This window comes from Aulostomus chinensis, chromosome 24, assembly GCF_037954235.1.
Source record: "Aulostomus chinensis isolate RoL2024-O1b breed Wild chromosome 24, RoL_Achi_v1.0, whole genome shotgun sequence".
Taxonomy (NCBI): domain Eukaryota; kingdom Metazoa; phylum Chordata; class Actinopteri; order Syngnathiformes; family Aulostomidae; genus Aulostomus; species Aulostomus chinensis.
The window spans coordinates 7,518,277-7,543,280 of NC_141343.1; the positions used below are offsets into that span (position 1 = coordinate 7,518,277).

The 25,004-nt window shown below is 41.2% G+C and overlaps 2 protein-coding genes across 3 annotated transcripts in view; both read right to left on the reverse strand.

The window, feature by feature from the left end:
* The window catches only part of rgs12a (regulator of G protein signaling 12a), a 46,027-nt gene extending 26,492 nt beyond the window's left edge, over positions 1 to 19,535 (reverse strand). The window contains exons 1-3 of one of the 2 annotated variants that reach the window (XM_086196999.1): positions 19,432 to 19,535; positions 16,137 to 17,969; positions 13,119 to 13,211 (exon numbers count right to left, since the gene is read on the reverse strand). In XM_086196999.1, the coding sequence (XP_086053125.1) occupies positions 13,119 to 13,211; positions 16,137 to 17,918 (1,875 nt within the window). In that variant the 5' untranslated portion in view covers positions 17,919 to 17,969; positions 19,432 to 19,535. Of the gene's footprint in view, positions 1 to 13,118; positions 13,212 to 16,136; positions 17,970 to 18,908; positions 19,086 to 19,431 lie in introns of those variants that run through there. The other variant, XM_086196998.1, reaches the window with a different exon arrangement.
* A 724-nt stretch (positions 19,536 to 20,259) lies between these two features.
* Positions 20,260 to 24,352, reverse strand: msantd1 (Myb/SANT-like DNA-binding domain containing 1). Its single transcript, XM_086197304.1, has 3 exons — positions 23,168 to 24,352; positions 22,798 to 23,091; positions 20,260 to 21,184 (listed from the first exon to the last, which is right to left on the reverse strand). The coding sequence occupies exons 1-3, from the start codon at positions 23,419 to 23,421 to the stop codon at positions 20,893 to 20,895; spliced, it is 840 nt and encodes a 279-aa protein (XP_086053430.1). The 5' UTR covers positions 23,422 to 24,352; the 3' UTR covers positions 20,260 to 20,892.
* Between the last annotated feature and the right edge of the window lie 652 nt (positions 24,353 to 25,004).

Consider the following 25,004-nt stretch of genomic DNA (forward strand, 5'->3'; position numbering starts at 1 on the left):
AACAGCCTGCTCTTCATGGTACATTTCCTCTGTTTAATTAGATTTTACATGGTCTATCAATTTGGAAAATTGGGTGTTTGTCGTAGGTGCATTGATGATTCGGGGGAGACAAGATGGTCTTCCTGACAGGCAAGTTACACATAATAATGGGATGAGGGTTTGGGGGTGTATTCATATATGTAAACACATGAAAGAGGGTGCACATGATTGACAGGAAGAGCCTCTGCATGCTTCAAGGCGACTAGTTCGACTGACGTAATTTATTTTCTTGGATAATGCCTAAAACAATATTATATTGTTGAGCTTGGTGTTGTATATTGTCAATATGCAACACCAAGCTAATCATCAGTGCATAAATTACAACCATGATAAATGAAACATTATGGTAATACAGAGCCAACAGAGGAATGTGCTTGTTTGTTACAGAGTCCTGTAAAAATATGTCTATTTTTTTACAGAGAAAACATAATGGACAAACAAGTACTCCTGCAAGGTACTTTTTTCTTTCTTTTTTGCATATTTAACTTTATACTGTAGTATAATGCCAAAAATGGAAACACTAACTGAACACCCACAAAGGAAAGAATAGCGATTACCGTATGTACTAGAGATCTGATATCGAATCGAGAAAGATACATAACCAATCCACAAATGTGCTTCAGATAAAAAATTTTAATGGTGTGTGCGTATGTGCTATGTGGTTTACTGCAGAACTGATGATGTAATCTCAAAGGAAGACACCAAACTTTTGAGAAATACACTTATCTGTTATTTTCCCCAGAAACAGACAAGAAGACGGATACCCTTCACTCCTCTGTGCATGCATTCGAGACCAAGCTAGTTAGCTTAGCACAATGAATGGTAGTGGATCAGAAGTGTTAGCATACCTCCATCTAGCCTGCTAAAAAAAAACTCCAGTCCCTGCTCTGTCTATTCTGCTTCAAATAAATTAGGTTCAGGGTCTTGATTTGACCAGAGCTAATCCTTCTCATTGTCTCTTAAAAAGTCATGTTTACTAGTAGTTTTTTCTCTCTTTTTTTTTCCTCTCGTATCACTACACCCAGTCAAGAAAGTAGTTCTAGCTATGAGTCTGATTCTAGTATTACTTTGTCCTGTTACTCTAAATTGGTATTTCAAAGTGAATGTTAATACATACAAAGACTACTTAATAGAAAATTATTTTTGATGACTTTTGATGGAGGTGTTCTTCCCACCTACCACAACTCATTATGCTAAGCTAACTAGCAGTCCGTAGGTCTCTAATGCCCACAAAGAGGTGAGAATGGTATCTATCTTCTTATCTGGCTTTGGGAAGGAAAGATTCCGAATTCAGAACAGAATTCAAAATTCTTCTTCTAACATACAAAGTCCTCAACAATCAGGCTCCTTCATATCTGACAGAGCTCATCCCTATTATCCAGCTAGAACCCTTCGCTCCCAGGATGCAGGGTTACTTGTAGTTCCTAGAGTTTCTAAAAGTAGAATGGGAGCCAGACCCTTCAGCTATCAAGCTCCCCTCCTGTGGAACCGTCTCCCAGTTTCAGTCCAGGATGCAGACACCCTCTCGACCTTTAAGAGCAGACTAAAGACCTTCCTTTTTGATCAGGCTTATAGTTAGGGCTGCTTAGGCTGGCCCTTAGATATGATGCTACAGGCTCAGACTGCTGGGGGATCTCCCATGGTGCACTGGGCCTCTCTCATCCTCTCTGTCCTCCTGTATGTGTCATATATAAATCATACTCATAAGTGTTACTAACTCATCTTCTTCTCCAGAGCCTTCAGGCTCCCCACATCCCAGATCCAAGGTCCTGCTGGAGGAGGCTACAGTCCTGAAGAGGCTCAAGCGGCCACCTATAGCACCAGCTGCTCACATCCCCGTCTGTCCATCAGTCTCTTCCCTTTCTCTCCATCCCTCTCTTTACTTCTGTATATCTGTCTTCCTCCATTATCTGTCTTTGTCTCTGTTCCTCCCTCCTGCTCTCTTTACCCCCAACCGGTCAAAGCAAATGTCCGTTCCCACTGATCCTGGATCTGCTCGACGTTCCTGCCTGTTAAAAGGAAGGTTTTGGTTGCTGCTGTTGCAGGATGTGCTTGCTCATGGAGAATTGTTGGGTGTAGATTCATTGAAGGAGCGTGGTACTGGACCTGCTCTACTTGTAAAGAGTTATGAGATAACTTTTGTGCAATTTGGCACTAAACAAATAAAATTGACTTGACAACTTCACAAAAAAGTTGATGCGTTCCTTTAAAAATACTGTCGGAGTCAAATCAGACCTGGAAGAAAAAAATAGATGGTTGCTTCTCTAGTATTTGCTGTTTTCAAAGTATATACAATACAAATCCGTTTGATCCAACGATGGGCATAAAAAATCTTCAAGAATAACTGCTGGTCGGAGACTACATTCTGGTGACAAAGAAATGCATCCTATAATTTACTAGTCGAGGACATCACACACTATCCTTCCTGGGAACAAAGAAGAATATTGACCAAAGGCAATTTTGACTGTCAAAAAGAGAGAGACAGAAAAAAAAAAGAAGGAGAAAAAACCCTACATACTCTTGAATTCAGTCGGTTCAAAAGGAAAAGAAGAAATAGATGAAAACATAATGACAAAGAATAGAGATTTAATTGTAATCAGAAGTAAATCCACTCGAGCAAGAAAAACATGAGCGAATGACAGATGGTAGCTGTGCTTCATGTTACGCTGGGGAGGAAGTAGGAGACCATAAGACATCAAACACCGCCCGTGAACACTGTGCCGCTTTAAATGTTCACTCATGTTTGATGACCAGTGTTTAATGAGCAACCTGACTAACAGCTAATTAGCTTCGCGTTTGCTTTCTCTTCTCATTTTTCTTTTTGAAAGGAAAGTTGCAGATATTCTGTATTTGTTTGCATTCATAAACCATCAACAAATGCAGAGAAAATAGTAATTCAGATTGGGTTTCTGAATTTCAGTTCCCTGACCTCGTTGTTGGAGGCTACAGAGAATCTACAAAAACAGGAGAATGGTTTGTTTCAGCCCTGAAGGTCATTTTTGCCCTTTGACCCCACCCCACCCCAAAAAAGGCAGAAAATTTACTGCAGCCAGGTGAGCATAAAACAATAGCATGTTGGAACCTTTAGATTTAAAAATGTTCTGGGTCTACAATCTACTTTTTTGCTTACTTCAGACTTTTCTGGCCCGAAGTAAATGGCTTTCACGTGAGCTCCTGAGCTCTGAGCCACGGCTTGATTAAATCAATATGTAAAACATTTTGAGCCGGGCTTTACATTGGCACTGAGCGCTGCTTGTCACAAGACGGCTAATTGCATGGTAGGCTCTCCAGCAGGCAATCTTCACACAGGACGGAAAATAATCAGGCCTGCTATCTGTGGCAGATGACAAACTATTCCCTGAAAATAACATCAAGAAGGAGCTTTGAGTCAACTTCCTTTAGAGGGAGGGCAAGGGTGCAGTCACTGATAAGATGGAAGAGACCGGGTTTTTTCTTCTCTTTTCCCCAAGCCAGCGAAGGAGTTTAGGGCTGCGATTTAGATAATTATGAAACTCTACTGACAGACAAACTAGAATTCTTTGTTTTCCAATCGCAGCAAAACTGACAAATGATCAAGGATCTAATGAGGTCATGTGACACCAGGAGAGCAGGAAGCGTAAACAATATCATCACAATTAGTGTCCTTTTAGATTTACAGTTGACTTCATTCTCACTGTCCCTTCAAACAACAATACGACAGGGGTAGGACTCACAAAGTAAAGAGTTGTTATTAATTATGAGGAAATAATGTGGTAAATGCGAACTTTCCTAAATGTAATGATGGTTTTTCAGTAAGCGCGTTATTAAGAAACAGGTAAGTATTACAAGGTTTTCTTCTTCCTGCGTCTGTTTTTTCATGGCATGTGTGGATGTGTTGAGAGGAAAAAAAGTATATAATGGGTTAATTTTTCTAAATAAATCATACACTGAAATGAGCAAGTAAACCAATATGAGATGAAATGGATATCACATATAACATAAAGATCACATTTGGAATCAGTAACTATCAGCTATCGGCCAAATCAGTTGTGAAAGTCACATCTTATTGGATATCTGCAAAAAATAATGCAATTATTATGATTAAACAGTTAACTGTGTACCAAGATTCTTTATACGGTATAACATTTAGACAATGTTAGAAATATATGGCCATATTGCCCAGCCCTGAATGCATCACAAGAAGAATTATCGCAATATTTTGCAATATTGATAACCGACACACCGCCTACAAACGCAACATAGTGCATCTTCAAATGTGACTCAAAGACCAAATTCTACTTTTCGTATGACTTTCACAACTTACTTTTTTTTTATTCACAATCACGTGAAAAACTGAGTCGAGATCTCCAAAAGAAAAGTTGGTGAAAATAGAAAGTTTGCATGAAGTGAACTGTTACCCTCTGTGGTTTTTTTTAAGTATGAGCAAAATGTTAATATCTTATCAAAATATTTTGTATAGATATAACTTATCGGCCGGGATTTTAGATATTGGCAAAAAAATCCAGTATCGTTCATCCTTTTCCCTCTTTCAATTTCTACTTTTCATTCAGATGAATTAATGTGACCAACATTCCATTTTGATTTAATCATGTTAATCTCATATATATATATATTATATATATATATACATATACATACATATATACATACATACATACATATATACATACATATATACATACATATATATACATATATATATACATATACATATATATACATATATATATACATATACATATATATATACATATACATATATATATATATATATATATATAAAAATAAAAACACCCAATCAAATAACTAGCATTTTCGATAAAACAGACGAGGGTCGTGCATCAAAGGTTGCAATGATTCTAATTCCTCCAGACTTGTGTAGACGCATCTTTAATCCCTGCACACGACAAAGAGAGTTGTTCTCTACGTCATTAAAGACACGAGTGATTTGCATGCAAACAGAGGCCACCTTCAAAATGCGTTTCATCTCTTAATCCCCCCCCCCCACCCCCATCACCATTAATCTGCTACCCAACTCCAACAAGTTAGCAGATGGGTTGCAGCTCTTCCCCTGTCTGGATTTATGTGTCATTACTATGATTTGTGTAGTGTTGCTGCTGTGTGTTGTAAGTGATTTTTTTAAAAATTTTTATGAGCTGACAGAGAGTGCTTGCATTACTCTAAATGGATATGTTTACCTTCCCCTTTGGCTGCTCTACTTCTTGACGGGCCAAGAACGTAGCTCTTTAACCAATATCAATCTTTCCTAACTCTTGTTATGTAACTTGAAGTTTGCTTGAGTCTGGAGCAACAAACATGGATTTTAATGTCACGCCATGGCTGGACTGGTTGGTGGAAATGCTATATAACGTGAATAACAACAAGCCCAGCTGATCCTCCTCGCCAAAAGAAGATCACTTCAGAGAAGGAAACTAGAACCAGGGACCCCCACCCCTCCTTTCCCAATGTATTATCATAAAGAATGGGCTGCAATCACTTGTGCCTAGAGGGCCTGAGATGGTTAAACCACATAAGATGCCACCACACCCTCGTACTGCTCTTTCTCTTCCATAAAAACACCCCAAATGGACTTTCCAACCTGAAACCTGACACTTATAATTAGCCCTGTGACTCCCCCCCCATTTTTCCACCAAACAATCTGACATGAAAGCTGCAGCGTTCACAAGTCTGCCCGAGTAAGTTTGTTATGTAGCGATAAGACAATGATACAAATGAAATATCTGTAATTTTCCAGTAAGTGTACATGGCGTCCACGGATGAGGAACTGCCATAATTGTTAACTTCCTGTGCAAACCCTCCTGAGTTTACGCTGTTGTGTCTAATCCTTTTGGTCATGGAGGGAACCTGAGCTGCTTGTGTGATACTGTGAAAGTCAAGAAGGCACCGACAAAAGTTTAGTTTGGGTTTATTCCTTTGGAAGCCCTATAGAGTGGTATTTATTCTTTACCTCAAGTTATTCATGGTATTACTGGAAGTTTAGGCTTCTTAGGAAGATACTCTATACACCATATCAATGATTCAATGGCTTTCTCATTTGTAAACTATGTAGTCACTCGTGGCAACTTTTTGTTTCAGCAAATACTGTATTTTATAAAATGACCTGATTTAGCATTGTTGAAAGTCTAATTCCCCTCTCTTTTTTGTTAAATGCTTGAAAGGTTTGTGGTTAGCACAAGCATACGATATTTCCGTATATTTTTAAAAGCCGAATCGGCAAATATGATACATGTGAATATTTAGAAGCTGTGTCTTTAAAAAGGAGAGGGAGAAGAGGCTGCTGAGAACATTAAAGTGATACATCACGCAAAAAAAAGGTTTTTTTGCCTTTAATGTACTCTGAAAAAGATGTCTTGTGCTCACAAAGATGTTCTTACCCTCTTTGGTTACTTATTTGTGAGCTCAGAATGCATAAAGAAGCAGCATCATATTATTAGCTTGACGCAAATTACTACAGATGGCTAACAATAGCTACAGCAACAAAACCAACAGAAAAAAAAGTCAGTTTCAAAACTCATTAAGACGTTAAATAGCTTTTACCAGACCATGCAGTCAAGAGCTTCTACACTGACATTTCTGGACAATTTTGTTCTTTTTAGCCATCAGTTGCCATTAGCTTCAAGCTAAACATACCCGTCTGGGTCTTTCTGCATTCTGGAGTCACAAAGAGGTGATGCAGGAGGCACAAAAAATATCTATGACTTTTTGGGTGAAGTATCACTTTAAATGTCATCACGCAAATAAATGTAGAAAAAAACAAAGAAGCGCAAAGCAAAGTTGCGGTGACATTGAATCTGTGGTGTCGTTTGCTCATGGCCTAAAGCTTGGTTAATGCTTCTGCGTTGCGGCGACAGCGTAGACCCTACGCCATCATTGAGAATTCAAAGTTCTGCGTTGAGGGAATGCTTTGCTCTGCAATTCACCGCCAAGCCACTAGGGGGCATGGCTGTGTCCTTGTATGGTTTCGGGGGGCTCTTGTTGGATTCCAAAACAAAACTATTTACAACAGAGAGGCCAGTGCTTTTCTTTGAACGACTGTTTGCTTTCATGAATCAAACTGTAAACTTTGAACATGACAAAAATGACTTCTTGTGGCCATGTTCTTCCAGAGACGCACATATTTGTCGCGGAGGTTCTTCCACCTCTTCATGCATTCAGCGACCTCCTCTGAGCGGACCTATCACAATCCTTGACGTTCACTTCACGACGCGTCGACGCGACAAAGAAGCATAAACCAGGCTTAAGGTTAGCTTTTTTACCTTTAACAATTGCAATTGAGCATTAAAAAATCCTAGTGGTGTTAATTTGTTACGTTTATCTTAATGAACAAAACGTATAAGATTTAAACTTTTGTTATCTACAGAGTTTATTTTTTGCATTAATACAAAACGTGAGATGTAGTCGAGGGAACTCATGGAGATGCTAACATCCGGGTCAGGCCAACATATAATACGTTATCCCCGAGTCACTATTTGCCTCCAGGTGTAACGTGACGGATGTTCAAGGTTACGACATGAAAAATGTGCCAGATTTTACTCAATGCAAAAGCATGAATGCAATAATTTTAACAGATATTCAGTGTTTCCTCATTGTTGCCCATGTTATGAAGACATAGCAAAAAGAGTTCATGAGGGAAAGTTAGTGTTTAGGCTGCCAAAGTAGAGCGCCAAGCAAATCCCTCACAATACCGCAGGAAGAGTAGAGTGGCTGCCCCAACAATCCATGTTTATGACTTCTCCAGAGTGTGAAGTAGACAAGACCTTGGCCCGGTCCCGCTGAATTTTGTGCCTCTACTCAAAACCAAAAAGAGATAACAGCTATTCACTCTGTGAGTCTTCCCGAAACCCTCTCCAGTTAAGACAGGCTGTCTATCTAAATGTCTGAGACATGAATCAAACGTTCCCCAGTATCATCTGAACTACAGGTGTGAGGTAAAAAGTTGAACACAAGGAGCAGCTTACTGAATCCCAGACATGTCTAAACTGTTACCGCAGCGGCGATAAAAGAGTTTGGCAATTCTGAAGCTGTTCCTTGCTGAGTAACCTCCACACCCTTGGCAATAGACTCTGTTTCAGTGAAGCAGTGAAATTTAATAATAGTACGACAGAAGAAGGTAAATAGTGTGCAGGGAGTGAATCATTCCCAAAAGTTGTGAATCATAGTTTACTTCTTATAGCTAATGAGGATATTATTGAAAGCTATGTGATTGGTGTAAAAATGTGATCATCTTTAATATCTATTGATGAAGTGTTGGTGTGGCAACAGCCAACAGTGGAAATGCAGTGCGTGTCTGTCCTGAGATGGCGAGGTAGCGGGTATTTTCCATGGTTAAAGTTAGGTCAAACAGCAAACTCAGCAACCACAGCCACATCTGGTCATTTGGTTGCATATTCATACCCGAAACAGATGGATAGTTAGATAACTTCAAGTGTTGTTCTGTCTAATGCACAGTTGTTGGGTTTTTTTTCCCCAGTTGTTGGGGTTGGAGAAAGTGCAGTGTTGCGGGAGGAAGAGGAATCATAGTGGCTACGTTTAGAAAATGTCAGGCTGCCTCGTCTTTGCATCCTGTAATGCTAGCCTAAGGACACATTTCGAGAGTGCAACAGTCCACCCACACTCCAGAGCTCGCCATGTGATGTCAGCAAGATAAAAGTGTGTCGTGTTCTGCCTCTACAGCTAATCCCCACGAACACCACACTATTCCTGCTCATCTTCTCCAGTCATGCATCTCAAAAAGGACATAAGTCTCTCAATTTAGATGCTAGTAAACCATCAAAAACACTCAAGTGCATTTACTGCTTGTTAATTCCAGAGAGACATACAATATGAGTAGTCATGCAGCGCCAAAAAAAAGTGTCATATTTAGCAAAGGTTGCTTTGAGATAAGTGAGCTGGTGAATCACTGCAGGGACGTGCCTGCACAAAGCTAATAGGGGTAAGGCAAAACCATAGACAGCATGTCAAGTTCAAACTCAACTGCAGTTGTTAAGTTACCGCCTAAAAAAATGGAATTCGATGCACCGAGGATTTAATCAAAATATATGTTTTCTTGAATTGAAGTTCTCCCAATTTCAAAAAAGAGGTCACTTTCTCAGGGCAATCGAGCAACCCTTTAAAAAAATAATCCCCAAAATACTCGCTTAGCATTCATCTGAGTATAGATTCAAGACATTTAATTTTCAGTGTATGTCATACAGCTGGCAATGGTCAAGAACATTCCACTGAAAGACCGCACAAGCTAACCAGTGTGTGCCACTCAGAAGAGCAGGGAGATGAAGACGGCATCACCAAAAAGAACAACAGGCATAATAAAGACTTCTATATTCCTTGACTTACAGAGTTGAGAGTTATAGTTTGCTCCATGTATGGTGCTGAGTGTTTGCCTCGTCCTCAGCGCTGCTCCACACGCCTGGTGTGTGTAAACGAGTCCATCCGCCGGCGCACCACAGTGCGTGTGCAAATTGGTGTTTGCTATGCGGGGAAGACAGAAGCGTGCAGGAGAGCCGAAAATCCTGACAGCTACTGGGAGTTCAAAAGCTCCCTCCCTTCCCTCCCTTTCCCTCTCTCTCTCTCTCTCTCTCTGCTGTAAATTCCTCCTCTTTCCCTCCTCTGTTTACCTCCCTCCCCGTCTCTATGTCTTCATGCCTTCTCTTTGGTTTTCTGGTACGCCCACAGGCAGCAACAACTCAGAAGTCAGTGTGAAGAAAGCCACAGCAGCCTGTGAGCGGTGTCATCCCCGCAAAGTTGAACACACTCTAATCTGCCGGAGCAAAGCATCTGTTTGGAGCTGACAAACAAGGACGAGGAAGCGCATGGTGGTGAAGCTGCATGGCGAACCTCTGCTGGGAAATAAGACAGGGAGGTAGCACATTCTTCGACATGCCCAAACATAAGGAGATCTGGCAACAGAAGCTCAGCTCACCCAAAATGCACGAACACACAATTACATAGCAGTTTCCCCCTCTGAGCTAGAAAACCACACATCAAAGCGCATCCAGGATTATATTCATGCTTTTCTGACGAGGTGTGTGGGTTGCAAATGCTCCATAAATATGTGCCTTTGTAATGGGAAGAAAAATAACAAGCACTCGTCACTGTGAAGCGTAAGTCTAACAATGGAAAAAAAAATTGCTCTGGACTCAGCCACATAGAAGGGTTAACCAGAGGGTTCTTTAAAAACCTAAATGGTCAGCTTAAAAACACATGTGATGCATGCAACAACTTCTGAGATGTATCATGAGAACAGTCCTTCCAAAGAAGTTACAACCCAAACACTTCAGTACAATACTGCATTGCCATCACTGAATAGGAACCAGCAAGGAGACGTCATGTAAGGCCAACAGTTTGGCATAACACAGAGGTTTAGCATGGGGATGACATGGTGAGAGTTTACTATTCCTATTCCCGCTGAAGCGGAACGCCCTCAAGTTTAGCTATAACTTGTCTCTGCTTGTACAAAGTCATGGGAGAGCCTCTCGTTTCTCAGAATGTCTTGCTCAAGTCAAAGCACCGACCTTTGCATCTGCATAGAAGGACCTAATTGGTAGTGCCATTTGATTTGTTGTGGCAGGAGGCTATTTAGGAGCATGTGGATTAATCTCTGATCTCTTTAAATGAGAGCCGAGGGTACAGATCTAATTGCCTTTCATGACAATGAAACATTCATGTTAGTATAAACACCTGGAATGAGTAGAGCAGCCATAATGTAACATTTCATGGGTAATACATCGTACCCACATAAATACAAATGCATCCTTTAGCTTTATTTTGGGGGTTTTATCTAATATCCCTTTTCCATGGCACACACCCACATACAAGAGGGTTTTTCACCCAGGTAAACAAACAAAAAAAGTCGACAGATCCTGTTTCCATAGCAAGCAGACGAGGTGTTCAATATCATGAATGCAGTCAATGTACAAGACCAAAGTGAAAGGTGTTACGGGGGAGGCAACAAGAATTGCTTCCATGATAAGTTACTCGGTTGACACGCTCTTCATATTCGGCTGGTGCCAAAATACCCTTGGTTTACTCAAATACAGAAAACCAATTATTGAAACTATGAGAATGTTGAGAAAGCTGTTGCAGTGACAAAATCCTAGCAAAATATATCTATAACTCAATAATTTGGGCATCCCATTTGTAGTACTTGAAAGCAAATGAAAGGAAGCCACCTCATGGATGACCACATTGGATTTTCCCACATCAGTCATTTAACAGCCAACATGTCAGAGCTGGATCACATCATCCGTGATGCCAGCGTGGAAACAGAGTTTTCACATTTCTGAGACTCGAACAGAATCACAGCAGCCTGATTTGTGCCTTCATAACAAGTGTGATGGAGATAACGAGGTGTTCAGAGCACAAAACATTGTGAGACAAGACAATCTTAGTGTGAGAGAAAAAAAACACTCACTAGAAAACAGGGAAAAAAAAGTGTCCCATGTTTCTACACGAGGACACATGTAGAAAACATGTGTGTTACCATATGTTGTTCGTATGATGCAATCATGGAACCACACACCATACAGAAGCCAGACAACCAAAGGACGAAATCACCAGATGTAGTCTTAATCCCATAGATTAAGACATTCATTTGTTTTTTCAGGAAATCACACGTGTTTTGGCACATTACAGATTTACCTCCTGCCCTACAGTTTCCCACCTTTGTGGTCTCCTGCCCCGCCCTAATCTGATGTGCTACACCTGTGTTCAATAATTCTAGTATAACACAACACACCTTTCTGTCTTCCTCCCTTATCTCACATCAAATTCATGTTTTACTGCTTGAAATATTCCAATTAGTTTTATTTGTGCGATTGGTGTTCTTGCATGTCTTGTAACACGTTTTCACATGTCTTTGATACGCAGACAAATTTTAAAGGAGAGAAAGTCCTCAGTGATTCCCGTGTGTTTACATGGAGGAAATTATGTTTAATCTCGTGTGCCATCAGATGTGTTTTTGCAACATGTGCCATTCATGTGTTGTTGTTTTTTCCAGTAAACCTCCCGCGTTATCCACATTTTACCTTCACGCAACTCAGCCATGAATGTAATAAGACACAGAAAAAAAAGCAATGACATTTAGGGATAACAGTAAAACTCACAACGAATCTTCTCAATTGCTGCATCGGCAGTTAAATATGATGAAAATCCAAAGCAACAAAATGCACGAGAGGGAGATCTCAGTACCTCAATTCACACTTTTTAAAAAGTTTCCACTAAATACACGAAGGAGGGATTCATTGAGCGTGCGAAGGGAAGAAGTGTGATGAAGCGGGATTAGAAGTTATTCTATGCAGCTGTTGTTGTGTTTTATCACCTTCTTTCTTTTGGTCGTCATGTGACCAAGCGTGTGGAGCTGTCCGCTGTGGACCTGGTCTCGTTAGTGTGAGCTGAACAATTCTATGATGTGTGATTTCTAACCTCTTTGAATGCGACATGTGGTCTGCTGCTCTGCTTGTGGATATCTTTGTGTTTTCTAGTCTGTCAGTGTGTGTCAGCTACCATAAAACGTAGGAGGATTGGGGTTTTTTGGGGGGGGGGGGGGGCTGAATGAGCGCGAGTGAGTTGTGCGTGCATGCCGAGGATGGTGGAGAGAGCAGCCTCAGCAGCAACATTAATATGAGAGAATGCGACCGTGATATTCAGGCGTGCAGCAGTGCTCATTAGCGAGGCCAAACAAACAGGACCATGCCTCTGGCCCGCACAAAGACCACTTTGTGAGCCACTCCTCGCCACTAGTGTAGCAGCAAAATGCTGAGTTCAAGGCAACGGAAATGAAAGGTTGAAAAAGAGCTGAAAGTGGAGCAGAATGAAAAAAGGTGGGGGATGGTGGGACTAAATGTCCGCATTAGTTGACCAGTCTTACTGAAAAGAATCCCACGCATGCGGCGCTGTAAACTTATTAAAATTATCTTGAGAAAACTCAACAACCAGAAAACCGAAGATGACTTTCCGAGTTGGGGAGTGACGCTTTGCTGAGTCATTTTGAAAGAAAAAAAAAGAAACCAAAACACAGACACTGAACCACTAAAAAAGCTATTTCAAGAAAAATAACTCACCTCAAGGTCGTCCAGGGATCTCGCCATGCTAAGACGTTTAGCCGAGCGGCGCCTGGAAGCTCGTATGACACCCATACCCCAAAACCTCGAGCCCTGTCAGGAAACAGCAGAGAGGGACGAGAAAAGTCACGTTAAATAATAATTTTAGAACAACTTCACTACGGTTGGCAGTTTTACACATGGATTTCGGGGACTAACACCAAAAAAATTCTGCTATATCCGCTATTCTTTATGAATTTACTAAAATCATAGTTCAAACATCTGTGACAATGATGAGCTTTGGAGGCAACATTTCATAAACTGTACTATGAATAATGTTTCCTGCCAAAAAATGTCTTAAAAGCAGCAATAGATGGCGGCACGCTCTCCTGGAAAAATGCTGCAAAGACGACGTTTTTAGATAAAACGAAGCCACTTTGTGTTAAAAAAGTGTTTGTCAGCTAATACTGTCCGACTAATCTTACATATCTGCCAATATCAGCCAAATTGTCAATATCGTGCTAATATTGACAATTTGGCTGGTCCAGTTAATCGCTAATATCGTCTGATTAATCATTAATGTTTGCCGGCATCAGACAATATCACACAGATAATCACTACTATCAACCAAAATCAGCCGATTAATCAGTTATATCAGGGGCCCTGGCTGGTACTGGTATGTCTGATGATATTGGCCAGCTGATTAATCAGTCTGGCCCTGGAAAATACTGACTGTATCACGCTAAAATTAATATAGGCTTGAATCTAAAACACCTTTTGTTATTGCTAATTCAGGCATGATGAAAAATACATACCAGTTCATTAAGTTTGCATGAAATTCTCAGCAAGAGTCTTGAGAGAGTTTCTCAGGGTGTGTAGGAGAAAAAGAAAATGTAACAAGCTGGACTGTAGGTGTTAATTAAAACAGAATTTCAACAGACTTCTCTGCCAAAGCTGGGTTTCTTTGGGGGGTTTTTTGAAAGAAAAAAACTAAACTCGTGAAAAGGCAGTCATTTGTGTTTCAAAAACTTCTGTAAGGGATAAGACAGAGTTGCTTCTTATCTTTAGAAAAGCTAAAGCAGTTCACCCCCCCGTTCTTATGATCAGAGAGATGGTGTCTAGTGTTTGAGCGAGAGTTTAAGCATCACCGGTAATTACCACTGCATGACACGGACTCTCCCCTTTAATTTACCAGGCTTCCTGTACAAGTTGTCTTGTTCCCATCAGACGCAATCCATTTTATGCAATTCCATTACTTTGCTTGGTTAAAAATGTTAAAAATGCCGATGAATATTTGTGATTGCTTATCAAGCTATCGATCTATCAATGGAGAAACAGACTAATGCAGAGATATGCATGACCGTTCCCTTCCCGAGGCTACATGGATCCACAGAGACATCTAGTGGACAAATGATGGTACCCACACTTAAAAACGGCTTCCTTCCATCCACATCTATAACAATGACATCATTGACTTGCAACAGGTGGTTTTCTAAGTCCAGTTCACACTCACCACCAATACACCGCTGAAATAGTGTTATTGTGTTTCATATGAGGTGCCACCGTGAACAGACTTAATAAAACAGCCACGGTGTCTGGAAACTTTAATACTTCCTGTGTGGCTAAAACATGAATGAAACAGATGCGGTGGGGAGGTATGACCTCACTAACAATAGAACCCTTTAAGGTTCTCATTAATGCCAAAGCCAGATTTGATCAGACTCGTCAATGGCCTTACTAAACATGACACACAAATCAAGTTTTATGATGTGTTCAACAGTGGGGGTCGAATATTTCAACCACAGCAAAGATGTGATAGTGCTGCAGTTTCCATTGCAGTAAAAATATATCTGTATTGGCTGATATTGCTTGAGGTTTTATTATATTAGATCAATGACTTCCCACAGACGCAGAGGTATATTTAAAAAACAAACAAACGACCTGGCAGCACATCATGCATCCCTGAAGATTAATCACAAAGTATTTTGATAACTGCTTAAGTCATACTTTTTCTTCCAAGCAAGAAAAATCAAATACTTCTGGTTGCTGATTTAAATTCAAGACTTTTTTAGGGTTTTTATTTTGTTGTTGCCGTTTTCGACCAAAAGAAATGCAGAATTTGAGTCTTTTTACTGTTTAACATCTGTTTTGTTTGACACTAAAATCGCGCATGCACAAAAACGACTTTGTAGAACGGCTGCAGGCAAATTTTTCTTCATGCAGAGTTAGTTTATTTACAAAAGGACAGTGTGCACTCGTGCATCAAATATTAGTTGGAAATAAAAAGTTGGGAGCACCAGATTTAGCAGATAGCTAATTTCCATTTACGGGCTTTGAAAACATTACACAACACACGGTACACACTACAAAAAAAAAATACAATATAATAGGCACAATACTGTATTTGAAGTGAGAGGCACTGTACTGTATACAAGACGGAACACTTAATTTACCTAAATATAAATATTAAGTGTAACTAGAATGACCAAGTTTGACATTAAAAAAACGTAGGGTATCGCCTACTACAGAGTGCATAGTGTTTTATCAGTGAAATAAAAAATAATACAACACGTTAACTGAAATTTTATATTTAAGTGCATAATAAGTTCTTGGGAGTCCTTGGCTTTACATACCAACTCTTTCAATAATTGCAGTGTACTTGAAATGGTTCTGGCAACCGTATTATCAAGGAAAATACAAGTAACAGATTGGGAATGGTGTCTGACTTGAAATGGCTGGGATCAGGATTGATTGAGAGACTAAAACCGAGACTATAGTGTGGTTATTGTTATTGTTGACTTTGCTTGCGCTTTTGCCTTAATTTTTGGGGATCAGTGGATAATCTCAAGCCTCTAAAGACAAAAATCCCTCTTAGGACAAAACGGTCCATATGCAATGGAAAGAAAGGACTTAAAGTTAAAGGGGTCAAAAGCAAAAAAAGGGAGCAAAGCTGTGCAACCTAACAAATCAGATCAACATGTCTCAAATTAGCACGTTAGAAAAATGCAGGACGTAAAACGTCAGAAGTGTCATACTCACATTTTTGGTGCTAGCATCCTTCCGCTGTCTCTCTCTCTGCTCAAGAAATCTTTTGGTCCACTCCTCTTTGGGAGGCATCATCATGACCTCAGCGGACCGGTACCTGTCTGAGGGTATTTGGCTCATAGGGGGAGGTAGGTTCTTGGTGCTGGTGCTGAGGCTAACACTGGGTAACCAGTTGTTGTTGTTGTTGGACGTCAGCTGAGGCTCTGGATCACCGCTGACAGATTTGGACCATTTTGGTTTTGAGAACCACCGTTGGCTATTCCTGAGAGGCTCCCCAAAGAAGTTTGTTTTTTTACCCAAGGGCAAAGGAGGAGGTGGTGGGGGTTTAAAGTGGAACTTGAGCCGGGGTGGGGGACCTCCATAAAAGCTAGTTAGAGAATCAGGGCCAGGTAAAGACTCAGAAAGGGAATGTGTACCGGTACTGTTCTCTGGATTAAGTTTTTGGTCATTCTTGGAGAGGTTTATTGGGGTAAAGTCTTCAGATGATGGATAATCCCAGGGACAGCTGGGGAGGAGGGCCCCAGTGTGGTTTCGGATTGCAGAAGGGAAATCCCTGTCCGCTCTCTCTTCAGGGGGGGAGCCATTGCCAATTCCACTGTCTCCATTACTGCTGGCGCTGCCTTGTTTGCCAGAGCTGCCGTTTTCCTTGGCTTGCTGCTGAGCCTCCATGTCCAGTTTGACTCGAAGCCTCTCCACAGCATCCCCCATGTCACTGTAAAGAACTGTGACGAAATGAAGCACATCTGGCGGAGTCTGAGGGAACTCAAGACAGCCTAAGGCATCTGGATCTGGACTGCAGTCAAAGCCAAAGCGGCCTGCAATCCCTATGTGGTCGTCATGGTTTCCCAGTTCTGGGTCAATGAAGAAAACATGGCAGGAAGCTCTCAGAGGACCATCCTCTGGAACACGGCCATTGATTATATGTGCTGTGGTGACCAGGCAAAAAAAACGTGGGTCCTCTGCACAAACTGCCCCTAAAACCAGGTTCTCAATGGGGAAAGCTGCCAGAACAGCTCCCATGTCATCACAAAGTCGTATGCAGTCAAACATGATCTTCATCATCACTAGAGTATGGGTATCCTGCTCTGTGCCCAGCTGACGTATTCGCTCTCGAATGGCTTTCAAACAGTCTTCCTCTAACCCTGTAGTATTTAAAATCAGCTCTGTGGAGCTCAGGTAGCCCACCACCAAGGTCATGTTTAACATATTCCACTCTGGATTGGCTTCGTCTGCAAAAACTGAGTCCACGTCACCCTTTGACAACTCAGGTACAGCGCTCCACTGTTTTGACCACTGTGAAATATCCGGTTCGGACAGTGGTCTCTGTTTTGTAGTGACCGCACGATTTGAGTTAAAGGAAGAATTACTTGAATCATCTGAGATAGTGCGGAGAACACCCGCCTTTTGGGGATGACACTTTTTCTGGCTTATTCCAAATTTCTCATCACTAAGAATGGGGTTTCCTATGATGCGGCTTTCAGCACGAACCACCAGCCGCAAAGGTCCAACGCAGCTGCCAATCATTTGCACCACAGTCTCATGCAAAGCAGTGGACACATCTGCTCCATTGATGGCCATAATGCAGTCCCCTTGTTTGAGACCCACCAGGTCAGCAGGACTGCCCTCAAGGATGCCACTCAACAAACATGGCCGCTGTCCTGAGATCGTAAAACCATATCCCGTACGACCACGGATGACCTCCACCGCCCTGAGCTCACTGGTTGTGTTTAAATCCAGGCGCCTCCTCGCGCCCTCGGGCTGTCCTTGTATCCTCATCTTTGTTGTGAAAGACTTACAGGTTGCCAACACTATTGTGTTGTTGTCATTCTACAGTTACACAAAGAAGAGAGAAGAGCGCCATTAGAAAAGGAGTTTCACTGTAGTAAAACACACCGCATAGACAATTCATCAGCACTTCTGAAAAAACAATTTTGATTATAGAACTTCATTATCCATTTATTGTAAAATGCTTTCAGCTATGACTTCAGTGTTTACAAAATATCCACTGAAAATACTACAAACATGGATAGACTCTCGAGATTATTTAAAACAGTATTGCCAGAAGATTTCTAGCATTTTTGCTAGAAAACAAACTTCAACAGTAAAACATCAAACATGTAATTGATTTTGATTGAACTAATCGATTAATTGACTAAATACTGCAAAACTGTTTAATTTATAGCCTATTTATTAGGAATTCATTTTAAAGCTAATAATCAACACTTCTTTAGATTACTTCCTAAACAGGCTCACAAAATAGTTAATGATATACATTTGCTTATAAGAAAATACATAAGAACCAATCACTTTTAAAATATATACTAAAGTATGCTAAAATATGTTAAAAAAATATGCTTTAGACTCATCTAAAAATGAACAAATATTGACCTAATTCGTAGCACAACTTTTGCTGTGAATACTGAATGACTAAGTTAAATACTACAATCCATCTTAGTTAGCAATTATCTGTCAGAGATAAGACACAGAGGGCATTTATGTCCTATCCACCCTCCACCCACTCCCCAAGTAAGACTGCCAGCTGGCCCCCTTCTCATCAACAGCAGTATAATGACAACCAGGTTTCGGTGAGCCGCTTTACACGGCTATTCAGTTAAAAAAAATGTAAAAAGCCGTCACAAAAACAGGCGTGAACTTTAATTCTAAGCTAAACTTAAAGCGAACATGTTCTACGTGTTACGTACATGAGCTTACTTTGCCCCAACTACAATCTGAATGTTTAACAACTAGCTTAACTTTCGAAATTACCTTTTCCAGCGCAGAAAGCTTCCGCAGACGCGCCCCGCGCCGTTTTACATTCACGCCGATAACGTTAAAAAAAAGTTCACATTTTCGTCTTAAAAGTCCACTTTATTCGCAAACTAAACCGCGTCGTGATTCAGTACTCCATATGGAAACACGAGCGAATACAACTACTACCGCCTCCTTCCATTCACACACAAAGCGTCTTTCATCGTAACCATGACAGCGTAACGTCCTCGGGTCACGTGACGTCGCCGTCTAGCCAATCACGGTGCTCGACATTCAAACGAGCGGAGTGATACTATAGGCTGACATTTATGACAGTTCACGGTATTGCGTTAAAATAAACCTAATTTAAAAAAAAAAAAAAAAAAAAAGTCTGGGTGAGTTTTGAAATTACCATAGGGTTGATGGGATGGCATTAGAATAAAAACGGCACAAGTTTGAAAACGAGTATTGTAAATATTTTCAGGTTCAAATTACTTCTTTTATTTTAGTTTTAAAAAAGACTCCAAATTAAAAGTCTTACCCGTGTAGTTCAGCTATCAACACTTATCGGTTTGCACGCTTTTAGGTGGTGGTGGTGGTGATCCGGTCTCCTCCGCAACAGTGCGCCTCTGTCCCCTGCCGTTGGTCTGTAAACAATAGCTCCCTGGGCAAAGTGCTTCAACGGCTACACGCACTTTGGTCACATGATTTTTTACTACACATTTAAAGAAAGGAAAATCACGTGACTATCATTGACCGTAACAAGCTCTAATATTATTGCTGTGAATACAAATATGTTCACTGGAACAGAATTGTAGTGAACTCTCATAAGGCTCAATCTGGAGTTACAGGGATTTTTCAGTTTGATTATAATTTCCAAACACTCCAGCAGATATATTAATGCAAAACAACTCTATTTAGTGTTAATAAATGCATTAAAAACATTTATGAAAAACTCTAAAACGCATAAAAAGAAAGACTTCAGGGTCTATTTTGTTTAGTTTAGCTTCAGTTTGATGTGTCTAATTACTCTATGCTCATTCCAGAATATGCGTATTTTACATCATAGTCTCTGGATAATTTTTGTAAATGCCAGACTCGGATTTTAAATCAAGTTTTTTTTGGAAGAAAAAAAAACTTTCATGAAGCTAATGGAACCAACTTAATCCCTATAATTTCTCCAAATCCTCTTAAAATAGGCTGAAAGGCAAATACCTTACCTCACCATTCCTTCCCTTCTGTGTATTTCGCTCTTGAATAACTGCCCTTGTTGAGGCAGAAAGGCTGAAATTACGACGAAACACGAGGAAATGATGGCAAAAACGTATTTATTTCAGCAGAACTGCAGAGAAGAACAAGCATTCTCACCTGTTTTTGTTTGAATCCTAAAAACATGCCACCCCTGACTAAACACAGCTAATGGTGGAGCTACTTGTGATCGTGCCGTTTGCAATGCACGATCACAATTTACATTTACTGGATTTTATAAATCACCTTGAACAGTTCTGTCAGCTGAATGCAGGAAACGGACCTTTACACACACACACACACACACACACACACACACACACACACTAGTTGCTGCACTTCCTTTTCATTATAACATCAAGGTCAGCAGCTGTTCTGTCATACTCACGGTGATGTTTCAGCTCTTGAGCGTTAAAAAAGGACATATTTCAGAGCTTTGTTGAGAAATCTGATGCTTCTTTCGACCAGGTTTCTTCGCGGCGAGGAGAGAATGTTGCCTGATTCATTTGCTCTCCACTCTGCTCTGTTCAGGTGTGAACGTAAAGCGATGAAGTGACAAGAGAAGTCCGTTGTCCCCAAATCGGTCAAGATCTGAAAACATTTACGCGCCCTCACATCTCTTAATTCATGATATTCATGATCAGAAAACACCGCAGGAGCTCTTCTCTAGAGCGCTTCTCTTTGCTCAAAACTATGAGTTTGAACTGAAAAACTCAGATAAATATATTTTGTTTCTCCAACTCCGTCCGTCTCTTCATGGCTTTCCCGGGTCTTTCATTCCACCCTGACCCCATGACGTTGAAGCGGAAGAGGAGGGCAGGATCATCTTCTCCAGGAGGTTCATCATACGCTCCTGGAGTTGCAGACACTGGACCTGGAGGAGGTTCTGTTGGTGTACGGCGCGGCGGACTTCCCTGCACGTTTCCTCGATGGCTCGGCTGGACCTTTTCTGCTGCTGCAGCATGGCCTGCATCACGCGCAGTTTCTTCCTCTTCATGAGCAGCTGCTTGTTGGCTTGCCTTCTCCTGGATGAGATAGGACGGGAACTGTAGAAAAGAATGAAAAAAAGTGGAAAAAATAGCATCAATAAACATAAAACATTCATCTTGAATCCTTGAAAATATTGAATAATCAAAATAATACCAGATGACAGTAATGCAAATATGACAGGAGATGAGTTTGAAAGCACATTTCAATTCCGGCAGCTGTAGAAGTTTGTTGTAGTTTGAAGTTTCCTCCTTTGTTTTAATTCCTTACTGTGACTTCACAATATATTAAATAGGTAACGTCTTTCTAATCTTTAATTATTTATTTGTCTGTTTTTTTTATTGTCTTTGCGATGCAATTTTAATGCCTACTTAATGGCTTAATTTTCATATCTGCCCATGTTGTTGCTCTTTGTTTTTATTGTCTTTTAAATGCATTTTTAATGTCTTTTTAATGATGTATTTCGATGGCCGTGCTTTTTGTTTTTAATGTGTTTTTAATGCAGTTCTAATGTCTTATTTTGAATGTCTATGCCCATGTAGGCTATACTGTATGATTTGTAACGTGTCTGAATGGTGGTTTATAAATAATTCCCATTATGGAAAGAAATTAATTTGCTAGCATGGAATGTCAAATCAAACCATCATAAAAAGACATATTTCACAAAAAAGCACATTTTGCTTTTCAAATTCTTGAAAATAAGTATCTTTGCTCACAAAGATGTATTTACCCTCATGCATCAATTTTTTTAGGCGGCACGGTGGTGCAGTGGTTAGCACTGTGGCCTCACAGCAAGAAGGTTAAGGGTTCAAGTCCCGGCTCCAGCACAGGATCTTTCTATGTGAGTCTCCATGTTCTCCCTGTTCCTGTGTGGGTTCTCTCTGGTACTCCAGGTTCCTCCCACAGTCCAAAGACATCAAGAGGGGACGAGGCTGATTGATACTCTAAATTGACTGTGAGTGTGACTGTGAGTGTGAATGGTTGTCTGTCTCTATGTGTTGGTCCTGTGATGGGCTGGTGACCACGACCCTTAATAGGATCAATTTTTTTGTGACTCCAAATTGTGGAAAGAGCTAGTCGCGTATATTTTGCTAATTGCTAATGGCTAACAACAACCAAAAACGTTCAGGGTCTTTTGTTTTTAACTCAAAACAAAGCTTTTGTAGAGTAGTGTACATACAACCGGATAAAAAAGATGTTGATTATACAGAAGAATGCTCCCAAGCATTCATAAATGGGTTTTTTTGGGGGGTTTAGATGTGTTGTTGTTGTTTTGTCGCTGCAGCTGTTGTTAGCCATCGCTAGCTTCAAGCTAAATAGACATAGCTAGCCATTTCTGCATTCTGGAGGTTACACACGAGAGAAAAGTATCTTTGTGAGGTAAAGACACCTATTTTTGAGCACTTCAAAGGCAAAATACTTGTTGAGTGAAGTAATCCTACACTCTAGTAATACTTGTATCCTGAATAGTTGTCCTAATCTAACTTGCTAAATACTATTCTTGTGACAAATGCAAATTAAACAGAAAACAAAACTGTGACAACACCAGTAATCATTATTTTGCTAATAACTTTGCTTCCCGTTTTACACACACACACACACACACACACACACACACACACACGCACACGCACACACACACTCTGGCTCTCACATGTCCCCCTCCTGTTACCTGGAGCCCTGTGTGTTCTCACTATCAGAGCTCAAAGAGTCCAATTCTTGCTTTATCTCCAGCTCATCTGAGGAGCCTGTGTATTCAGGCAAGAATCCCATCATGCCCTCCTCCGTCTGGGGTGCCAGGTTGTCTGTGGCCTGGGAGGAAGTAGAAGGACCTGCAGAGGAGGCCTGAAACTCCAGCGAGGTCACCCGTCCGTTCTCCAGTGGTTTGGAGAGGATCTTCTCAATGGCCTTGTAATAGGGCCAGTCGGGCGTCTCACCACTATCCACCACTGTTGACTTGAGTCGCCTGTTAAAAGCAGAAATAGACATTTAAGGTCATTTTGTTGTTGTTGTTGTTGATTTTATGGAGCTGGTGCACTTGCCTGTACTGGAAAGACATGTTGGTGATTTTCATCTTGATCTCCTCCTTGAAGCGCTGTTCTCCGGTCAGCTGGAAAAACCTCTGGGACATCTTCTCGTAAACCTTCGCATTCCTTTTGCTGGTTTTCAGTTCGTTGTGATGTTCTTCCCACACGTACAGGAGGGCCTTCATTTCCCCGTCGGTCCAGTTGGGGGCCCGCCTGTGTTTCTCACTGTGGCCTGGTATAAGGTAACTGAAGCCGTCCTCTGATGCCATCTTTGAAATGGTTCTCTTGGCCTGTGTTTTGCAGCAGTGGGGCTCTTTTTCGAGGTGGAATTTGAAAGTCTTTTACTGTGCTAAGAGCTGTGTTGAATCTGCAGTGAGGGAGTGATACATGCAAGAAGGCACACACACACAAACACACACACACACGCGCACGCACACACGCACACGACGTCCTGCCTGTGCACTTTCCCCTTGACTAGCTGAAAGAGGACTCAAAATGGGGCCTAAGGCAGGCGAGGAATCCGGTTAAAAGCTTTTAGTGGTGTGTGATGTCACCATGACATCAAGTTGCCTTGGCAACGGTGAGGGAGGCCCTTTATTTTCCCTCCCTCTCCTTTAACCACTCCCCTCTCTCTTCTCTCTTTCCCTCCATTCTGCTCCACTGGCGGCACAAAAAGCTTTTAGCTGAAAGGCAGCAGTGTGAGTCACAAGATTGCTGACAGTTTTGAAATATGAGCCTCCAGAGAGGGAAGAAAAAGGGAGAGCAAGGTTTGCGTTTCCTTGGCAACAAGGCGGCAGATCTGGTTGTCAGCCAAAGATGCTGCTCCATTTAAAAGCTTTTAATAATAGACAAGTCATATTGAGAAAGGGAAGGGAATGTGCTTTATCTGGCAGGACGCAAAGAGGGAAAGGTTTCCAGGCTGCAGTTGAGATCTAAAAAGCTTTTCACTGGGAAGAAAACAAAAGAAAACAAAAAGAACAAAAAACTAAACCACTTAAAGTAGAAACAGGAGAGGCAACACGTGGTGATGGAACGCAGGAGCAGTGGAGTACAGTGTGCTGCAATGAGCTGCTGGTAGAAGACAATGGACCCCTGCAGGAAAGCAGTCCATCTGAATCGCCCACCCCCCCCTTTGTATCCCAGCGAGAGGCGGATCTCTGCCCCCTCCCTCCTTTCCTGCACCCTAATAATATGTGCGTTTCCTCCTCTGCCCCCCCCCTTTTCCTCTCTCATACTTATCCACTTCTGTTATTTCCTGCATGCTTTTTTAAAATTATTTTTTCCCTCCATATTTGCAGCCTTTTTCATTTATGTTGCAGCATCAAGTTGCTGACTGTCCGGCTTAGCTCAGTTTTGGCCAGATTAGACACCCCCCCCCCACACACACACACACACACACACACACACACACACACACACGCACACTTCCACCCTCTAACCCATCTGCTACTCAACAACCTGACAGGCAGAGCCGGTGCATTTTCATGCAACGAACCATCAGCCTCGCACGAACCATCACATCTGTCACTCAGGACAGAAATGGATGTGCAAATAAAAGTTAGCGTGAAAGCGCTCGCGTGTTTTTTCGCTCTTGTCTTGCGCATCTAATGTATTCATGGCTTGACAGCTTCTCTGAGGTAAAAATACGTCCCGTGTTTGTTTGTTTGTTTGTTTGTTTGTTTGTTTACTAAATCTCTGACAAATCTGATGCGCAATTATCTCATTTAGTTTCACTGCTTCTTTCAGTATGGCCTGCACAACCCTTTTGAGTTACGTTTAGTTATCTTCGCACATTTTTTTTCTCATTCATTAAAGTAGAGGTAATCCAGACGACTAATCCAGGAGACAGACT